At 37.1% G+C, this 9,807-nt stretch overlaps 1 protein-coding gene and 1 long non-coding RNA gene across 2 annotated transcripts; one reads left to right on the top strand and one right to left on the bottom strand.

Moving 5' to 3' along the window:
• Positions 1-431: 431 nt before the first annotated feature.
• Positions 432-1,159, bottom strand: LOC149672215 (uncharacterized). Its single transcript, XR_016367119.1, has 3 exons — positions 712-1,159; positions 563-593; positions 432-504 (listed from the first exon to the last, which is right to left on the bottom strand). It is a non-coding gene; the product is annotated as an uncharacterized LOC149672215 (long non-coding RNA).
• Positions 1,160-6,450: 5,291 nt separating this feature from the next.
• On the top strand, positions 6,451-9,018 carry LOC149672214 (uncharacterized). Its single transcript, XM_089840122.1, has 2 exons — positions 6,451-6,703; positions 6,857-9,018. The coding sequence occupies exons 1-2, from the start codon at positions 6,451-6,453 to the stop codon at positions 9,016-9,018; spliced, it is 2,415 nt and encodes an 804-aa protein (XP_089696248.1).
• The last annotated feature ends 789 nt before the right edge of the window (positions 9,019-9,807 follow it).

Genomic DNA, 9,807 nt, shown 5'->3' with positions numbered 1-9,807 from the left:
CTCTCCCCTTGAAATAGTCGGTGATAGCGGTATTGAGACTAAAAATAGAAAGAAAAGATATTAGGGATCCATCTTTAAAAAATAATGCTAATTAACTTACGAGCCCGAGCGAGACGTGTTAACGTAAACCGGCATAGGGTTTCCGGGAGTGGGTGTTATGTCAACGAATGGTATGAGTCGAGAACTCAACTCCCGGAAGACAACGTCGTCCTCGCGGAGATCAAAACCATGTCCGAGATTCTCCGCGCGAATCCTCACTAAGTCCTTATGGACATCAGCAAGGATCCTATAAAAAATGTTTGAATATAGCCATTAAAGTTTTAAAAAATATAGAGACTTTACCTGAAGAGGCTGCAATCATTTGGCGGATGTTCATTTACTCTTGGCGGGTTTTCCTGGGGTTGATGTGGGGGTGGCTGACGCTGTTGCCACTCGTAAAAATTTTGTCTCGGGTCCTCCTCGTCGTCCGTGTACAAAAGAACATCGTCAATATGACTGTACGCCCTATTAAGTTCAAAAGTTAGTCTTTCCACGATTTCAGAAAAAAAAACAGTATGCTCACATGATAATGGTGGATGATGTTCTGGCCGAAGCTAAAGCGAGAATGATTTTAGTATTGGGAAACTCTCCGTATATATAGTATGGAGGGGGACCGTTGAAACCCAGACACTCTTTCCCCCCCCCTTCTAATATACAAAAACGGTTTCTTACCTTTGGGGGCTAGGGGCGGGAAATTGAATAGCCCCCCCCGAGACGCGGATATTTATGTTATCGAAAAAGCCCTAGATCTACCATCTGTTGGGCGAGCACCCCGTAGGCGACTTTGTCGAGGAACAGTTTCGCCCGACGTATGTCGTGCTCGGTTGCTGTCCGAACGGACGCGGCGTCAATCACGCCGTCAACATCAACCTCCCCTTCGGATTCCCTGTATATTCGGGCTCTCCTTTTAAAAAACTTTAAGATGGCCGTATTGAGACTGTAAAGAAAAAAGAAATTAGAAATGGTCTTAAAAAAGAAAAAAACTATATAACTTACAAGCCGGAATAACAGTTAGCTATGTTTAAGGGCTGTTCCTCGACTAGGGGTGCCTCTTCTAGGGGTTCTACAGGGAATACCATGAAACCCAACAGGGTTTGACCCAGGGGTTCGATAACATAATTTGTCTCGACCGCGTACACTTGTTCGACGGCCGTGCGTACTTCGTTGTTGGCAAGCCATTCTTCTTCCTCGGCCGCCTGATGGATCTGGGCTAAGATCCTGCTCAAATTTTATGGAGGAAATATAGCTACTTAAAATAGGAGAAAACATGGTATGTTTACCGTTGGATGTTGCAATCCAATGGCGTAGGATCTTCATCATCCTCATCCAATTCCTCATCAGAATTGGATTCATTCTCCCATTCCTCCTCCCCTCCCCCCACCACCACCACTTCCTCTAGTTCCGCTAGAGGAAAAGGTTCTTCTTCTAAAGGTTCATCTTGGACAGGTGGGTTTAGAAATTCAAATACCTCATCCCCAAACGGTAAAGGATTGGGTGCCCTAAATAACAAAAAAACTTATTCTATGATTTCAGGAGAAAAAACATTATACTCACATGTTGAAAGTTTGGTGCAGGATTTAGTCTTAGTAGTAGTGGTTCGTCAGTGTTTAGGCTGAGAGTGATTTTTGTATTGGGTAAATTGCCGTATTTATAGAACCCATGGAGAAACCGGGGGGTTCTTTTAGTCTCCGACGCTCTTTCTATATACCCCAATACAAAAACCTTATGATCTTTCCAATATTCAAAAGTTGTTATTGAAGCAAACGAGGCCCCAAAATAATAAAAGTCTAGACCGTCTCACAATCCTAAAAAAACAAAAATTTGACCCAGACTTCAAATGATTTCTAACGATAATAACAACACATTCCTAGCCGATTTCCATGTACCCTAGCTTTCAATACATTAATAAATACAAGTCTAGACGCTGTCACATTCCTAAAAAAAACAAGAATTTGACCCCGAGTTCAAATGATTTCTAACGATAATAATAACACCGATTTCCATGTACCCTAGCCGCATGTCTTTCAATAAATTAATAAATAATACAAGTCTAGACCATCTCACATATCTAAAAAAAACCGAATTTGACCCCGAGTTCAAATGATTTCTAACGATAATAATAACACCGATTTCCATGTACCCTAGCCGCGTGTCTTACAATAAATTAATAAATAATACAAGTCTAGACCATCTCACATATCTAAAAAAAACAGAATTTTGACCCCGAGTTCAAATTATTTCTAACGATAATAATAACACCGATTTCCATGTACCCTAGCCGCGTGTCTTTCAATAAATTAATAAATAATACAAGTCTAGACGCTGTCACAAAAAAACAGAATTTGACCCCGAGTTCAAATGATTCCTAACGATAATAACACAATCCTAGCCGATTTCTTTGTAGACTAGTTATTGTTGTCCACAATGCTTTAGAAGCGTCTTGTTATGGTCCTATAAATATATATGCCTATCCAGATCAAATGACAAAAATTACGTTTTAAAAAATTTATTTCAATACGAATTTACACCAGGCCAAAAAGATTGACAACGCTTATACGTTTCTTTAAATAAGAAGTTTGAGACATTAATATATTAAATATATTATACGATTGAAAATCAAAACTTATTCCGCGTTCCTTTAATCTACTTTCAAAAGCCATTAATATTTTATACGGTGAAACGTACGAGCCAAAATATGATAGTACACGGTCAAAATTAATATGATCTTCAATTTCTTCGAAAGAAAAGAATTCACCGTAATCTATGTGTAATATTTTATATATGGTAATAAGTTCAGCGCAAATCAAATCCCCAAGTAATAAATAGACCTGTTCGTTCGATACAAGCTTTTTCACATGTTCATTGATATATGGCATTAATCGATTTAACTCGCTTGCTTCTGAAGCGTTCAATGTGAAGTCGATACTGTCTCCACCCCTGATATTCGTTTCCAGCTTTAGATTGTTAAAGGTTGCGTGTGCTGATGTCGAAGATAATGGAGTATCGGCTAAAATAGCGTCGTATGATGTGGGTTCTTGGCAACTTGTCCATCCGCTAAGCGGACCAATTTTGGATGCAAAAGCTTGCCAGGTGTCAACATCAAAGCGAAACGTGGACAAATCTGGTTCTTTCTGGCATATTCTAATCTCTATATTGAGATCAGACGTGAATCCGAAAGATAGAAATACTTCTCCCAAATGAAATCTCGAATTGATTTTACGAGGTTTGGACGGGAGTTTTCGTTTACGAAAATTATCAACTTCCATTCTTATCTTAAAAAAAGCAACCGTTGCTATTATACCAAGCGAGCGCCCAAAACTGTTACGCAAAAATTCTACTTACAATTCAAGCGACCTTCTTATTCGACTGTCAAAATCAAAGTGAGCCCTAACATGGCTTATGTCTTCATTCTTTAGAGGGGGGAGAAAGGGGGTTAGTTCTAGTTAAAGGTTGGCTTCTTTCATATAGGGTAAACATGTCTGGGCAAAGATTTGTTCTAGTTAGAGTTTAGCTTGGGGGTAGAGAGAGAGAGGGGGGAGTTCTAGTTAGAGTTTAGTTTTGGGGAGAGAGGGGGGTGGCAGTTCTAGTTTAAGGTTGGCTTCTTTCATATAGGGTAAACAGGTCTGGGCAAAGATTTGTTCTTGTTAGAGTTTAGCTTGGGGGTAGAGAGAGGGGGGGAGTTCTAGTTAGAGTTTAGTTTTGGGGAGAGAGGGTGGGTGGCAGTTCTAGTTATGGGTTGGCCTCTTTCATATAGGGTAAACAGGCCTGGACGAAACTGTGTTGGTCGGTTCATGTTATAGTACGGGCTCTTTAGAGGGAGAGAGGGGGGATGTATCTAAAAAAGATTACATTTTTGCTTCGTAAAAAGCCGTTACGTACAACATGTGGGGGGAGGAGGGGGTAAGGTGAGTGTTATGACCTATATAAGGCGATATGTTGAGTATACAAAACTCATTCTCTACTTCAGAGTTATAAAGTAAAGACGAATAGCATAGTCTCGCTTTTAGAAAAGTTTTACAAAACCTGCCCGGACACGTCTTGATTTGAAAGGTAACGTATTTTTATATTCTTTTTTGTTTTTCATGGGGATAGCATTTAACGTAAGTTTTTTTTACTATAAAAACGCGTAAAGATGGATCAAGAATCTATTTTATTCGAGATCGAGGAATTGGCCGCGTTACGACCATGGCCAATTAAGAAAATTAACGCTTTTTTCTATAATTTATGTACATTACTCAAACTTAACCCAGCTACAGTCGGGGAAATTTTACCGCCTTGTTTGTCTAATAGAGGATACGCTATTCTTGAAACATTTACCGACATATTTAAATATATGTTAAGCGTACCGCATGAACCCGAACAATCCCGCAACGCGGAAGAGTTGGACACACTCTATAATAATGTGCCTTTAGCGTATCGTGATCTATATAGGGCCCGTTTCGAACAAAGAGCGTTAGAAATAAATCAACGCGATATAGACGCTCAAGAATCTATTTTATTAGAGATCGAGTCGTTGGTTGTTTCACGACCTTGGCCCATTGAGAAAATCTACGCTTTTTTCTTTAATTTATGTACAGTACTCAAACTTAACCCAGCTACAGTCGGGGAAATATTACCGACATTTTTATCTAATAGAGGATACGCTATTCTTGAAACATTTACAGACATATTTAAATATATGTTAAGCGTACCGCGTGAGCCTGAACAATGCCGCGACATTAAAGAGTTGGAAACATTCTTTAATAATCTGCCTTTAACGTGTAGTGAGCAATATATGGCTCGTTTCGGAAAAAGGGCGTTTGACATAGGTCAACGCGATATAGACGAAATGCAAGCTGAAAATCTACTCGTTGATGAGCAAGATGAAAACATGATTAAAGCTTTAAACATTTTCGAAAAGGAAGAATCAATTGTGCGGGAATTTGAACCTTCCCAGAATGATCGTATAGCTCGCGACTTTTTAAACAATAATCCAGAGCTGGGTTTCGCCTCTCAAAACGATTTCGCCTCTATAGATTTTTCGGGTCTTAGTAATTTCCCTGACCAATCTGGAGGCGGAGCGAGGGGGGCAGTTATGACGCCAATAGATTCTCTACCTCACTGTGAAATTACGGATCAAAGAGTGCAAATGTACCCTAGATTTAACCTAACGGGTCTCGAAATCACCGTAAGAATAACTAATAATTTGGTTGAAGGCTTAGCCAATATTGTCCAGGCCGTTCTTAATAGGTTAGCTCCATCTGATATGATTCAGATAACGGCCGAAAGTTTAAGCTTGCCAAACAGGGGGGAGATATCACTCTCATTTCGTAGAGCTGACCAATTGGACTCTAAATCTGTTTTAGATGAGATAGAGTCAGTTTTATACGATGATGAGTTTGAAAGATTCTTTTTGGGACCCATCGTCTTAAAATTTCACGTGGTGAGAATCCCGGTGGAAGGGTTTGGCCGTGCTGCTCCCAAAGGAGTGCGGTCCTTTGATATCTTTTCTCGTGACTCTCGAGGAATTATCAGGATCGTGAACAATGATAATCTGTGTCTAGCGAGAGCGATTTCCGTGGCAATTGCGCATTCGGAACATAAGAAAAACCCGATTAATATCGCGCTTAAAAACAAATTTAAGTCGATTTCGTACACACGAGCGGATAGAGGCGATACGGCCTCTCAACGAGATGCCGCTATAGAGCTTTGCCGCAAAGCTAAAGTTAACCCGAAAGACTGCAGTAAAGTAGAATCTATACAAAAATTTAAAGCCGAATTAGCGCAATATAATATATTAATGTATATTTTTAAAAATAATTTGCCCGAGTTGATTTTGGGGGAAATCAACAATGACGACAATAGACCTCGTTTGATATTAATTAATCAAAATAGACATTACAACGTCGTCACGTCTTTAAGACCTTTGTTCGGGATGGACCATTACTGTGAAAATTGTCTGGTAGGATTTAGAAACAAGAGAGATCATAGTTGCAATCTTTATTGTTACAATTGTTTACGAGATCAAACTTGTACGGGTGCTGACCGAGCGTGTGACAAATGTCTCAAGGTTTTCAAAGGAGATGAATGTTTTAATTATCATAAACAAGATGGTGTAGACGGGAAGAGTATTTGCGCGCAACTATTTCATTGCAAACAATGTTTCACGCAAATAAATTTATTTAAGCGTAAAAATCAGCCCCATACGTGCTGTGAGACCTATTGTTCTGTGTGCAGTAGATACACTCCCAGTCCACACTATTGTTACGTTCAGGTAATTAAAGAAGAACCTCCTAAAGTTCGCCAAGCTAAGAAACAGAAGGTTGTCCCTGATTTGCTTTATATTTTTTATGATTTTGAAGCGATTCAGGTATTAGAATCTGAGGAAAAAAAGGGGCGTTAGTCCACCAGCCTCTCCTTTGCGTATCAGAGATGGTCTGCGAAAGTTGTATCGATGTGCCCGAGGCTGGTTTCGTCTGCGGGAAATGTGGGTCACTAGGTCCGAGACAGAGAGTTTTTGAAGGAGCAAACCCTGTTTCAAATTTTTTAGCTTTTCTAAGAACATTAGCCTCTGTCAAGAAGGTAACTTTATTGGCTCATAATGCTAGCGGATACGATAATCAGTTTCTATTGCGAGAGATTATGGCTCTAGGCGAAGAATTTAAACCTAACTGCATAATTAACGGCACTAAAATTATAAATTTAACTGTCTTTAATTTAAATTTCCTTGACTCTTTCAATTTTATCTCCGTACCACTCTCTAAATTCGCCGCCACTTTCGGCTTAGAAGATGCGGCAAAGGGTTATTTCCCTCATTTTTTATTTAACGTGGTTAAAGATCACGTCTTCGACCTTAATAATCAATTAGCAACAAATTATGTCTTAGAAAACCAAATGCCTCCTCCAGAAGCTTACGGGTCGGAAAATTTAACCTCCAAAAATCTCAAAGAGTTCATGGAGTGGTACGATAAACAAATTGAGGAGAAAAAAGGCTTTAATTTTCTGGAGGAATTAAAGTTTTATTGCATCAAGGATGTTGTGATATTAAAGTTAGGTTGTCTAGCTTTTAGAAAAATTTTCTTGGACATTGCCCAGGTGGAACCTTTCCAGGTCGCGTGTACTATAGCCGGTTTGTGTAGCTGGGTATACAGGAGACACTTTATGGATAAAGATTCTATAGGCATTATTCCTCATAACCTCTATAGAATGATTGATAATCAGTCACTTGTGGCTATAGAATGGTTATCCTGGTATGCTCACGAAAACGGCGTAAATATACAGTCTGCGTTTAACGGCTCTGAAGCCAAAGTTTTGAAAATGAAAGTGGACGGCCTTTGTGATAAAGATGTTCTAGAGTTTAACGGGTGTTATTTCCATGGTTGCCCCAAATGCTACAAAGTCAACCGTAACCAATCTTTGCAAGGTGATCCTGGTCAAACCTTGAACACCTTGTACGTCAGAACTTTAAAAAAGAAGGAACGAATCGAGAAAGCGGGTTTTAAAGTAATAACGAAGTGGAAATGTGATTGGACTAAAGATAAAACCGATAATCCGGCTATTGGTGTTTTTCTGGAAGCAGAAAACATTAAAGAAAAAGTACGCGAACCTTTAAATCCTCGCGATGCCTTTTTTGGTGGTAGAACGTCGGTACTTAAACTATACCATAAAGTATCCGGCAGCGAGAAAATGCATTACGTTGACGTAACTAGTCTCTATCCTTTCGTCAACAAGAGAAAGAAGCTGCCAGTCGGGCACCCAGAAATTTTACTGGATAATATTCCCGACATTTTCACATTCGATGGATTTCTGAAATGCGAAGTTTTACCGCCAATTAGCCTCTTTCACCCCGTTTTGCCAACAAGGCTAAACAATAAATTAGTTTTCACTCTTTGCCGGGAGTGTGCCTTGAAACGTTTCCAAGGAGACTGTCGCCATTCCGACGAAGAGCGAAAACTAATCGGCACTTGGGTAATTGATGAACTTCGTGCCGCTGTAAATCGGGGTTATGTTATCCTAAAAAAGATAGAGGCCTGGAAATACAAGGTGCGACAATATAACCCTGAAACTGGCGAGGCCGGCTTGTTTCAAAAATACGTTGATTCGTTCCTTCTTCATAAGCAGACGGCTAGTGGTTACCCCTCGAATTGCGTTACCCCCGAGGAACGTGACAATTATATTAAAAATTTTAAAATTAGAGAGGGGGTACTTTTAGACCCAGCCAAGATTAAAAGAAACGAAGGGTTGCGTAGCGTAGCAAAACTTGCCTTGAATAGTCTTTGGGGTAAATTCGGGGAAAGAGTGAAACCAACCAAAACGGAAATTATCAAAGAACCCCGCAGACTTTACGAACTCTTAAGTAACCCGGATGTTGAAGTAAAAAGCGTTTTAACCATAAATGAAGAAACGCTGCTAGTCAAATGGGTTCCTACGACTGAGGCCGACGTTGTTTTGAAGCATACCAACGTCTCTATAGCCTGCTATACAACGGCTATGGCCCGTCTTTGTTTATTAGAATATCTAGAAATTGTCGGGGATAAATGCTTTTATTACGATACAGATTCTCATGTGTACATGTCCCCCCTGGGAATACCGCTAATAGAAACTGGTAACTTTCTGGGTGAAATGACCAACGAATTGGAAGGTTATGGTAAAAACGCCTACATTGATACCTTTGTCAGTGGAGGATGCAAAAACTATAGTTATTGGGTAACAGATCCAGACTCTGGCAAAAGGTTCAATACAACCAAAGTCAAAGGGTTTCGTCTTAATGTCTCTAACGAGAAACTAGTCAATCACGAAACTTTAAAAGGATTACTAGGCGTTGATTTAGACAAACCCCTTTTGCCCATAACTGTTCCAATTCCGAGACACATTTCGAGGCTTCCCAATCACACGCTTGTCTCTATAGACATTCACAAAGTTTATAGAGCCACGGTCGATAAAATCCGTATACAAGACAATTTCAAAACAGTCCCCTATGGCTACCAGAACCCAACTTAATTTATTAACTAATTTATTTATTTATTAATTTATTGATTTATTTATTAATTTAAAACTAATTTAAAACTAATTTATTAATTTAAAACTAATTTAAAACTAATTTATTAATTTAAAACTAATTTAAAACTAATTTATTAATTTAAAACTAATTTATTAATTTAAAACTAATTTATTAATTTAAAACTAATTTAAAACTAATTTATTAATTTAAAACTAATTTAAAACTAATTTATTAATTTAAAACTAATTTAAAACTAATTTATTAATTTAAAACTAATTTAAAACTAATTTATTAATTTAAAACTAATTTAAAACTAATTTATTAATTTAAAACTAATTTAAAACTAATTTATTAATTTAAAACTAATTTAAAACTAATTTATTAATTTAAAACTAATTTAAAACTAATTTATTAATTTAAAACTAATTTAAAACTAATTTATTAATTTAAAACTAATTTAAAACTAATTTATTAATTTAAAACTAATTTAAAACTAATTTATTAATTTAAAACTAATTTAAAACTAATTTAAAACTAATTTAAAACTAATTTATTAATTTAAAACTAATTTAAAACTAATTTAAAACTAATTTAAAACTAATTTAAAACTAATTTAAAACTAATTTAAAACTAATTTAAAACTAATTTAAAACTAATTTAAAACTAATTTAAAACTAATTTAAAACTAATTTATTAATTTAAAACTAATTTAAAACTAATTTAAAACTAATTTAAAACTAATTTAAAACTAATTTAAAACTAATTTAAAACTAATTTAAAACTAATTT

This window comes from Phalangium opilio, unplaced genomic scaffold (genome assembly GCF_054372755.1).
Source record: "Phalangium opilio isolate 3A_F unplaced genomic scaffold, DU_Popi_V2 ptg000053l_1, whole genome shotgun sequence".
Taxonomy (NCBI): domain Eukaryota; kingdom Metazoa; phylum Arthropoda; class Arachnida; order Opiliones; family Phalangiidae; genus Phalangium; species Phalangium opilio.
This window is presented reverse-complemented; position numbering and strand designations above follow the sequence as displayed.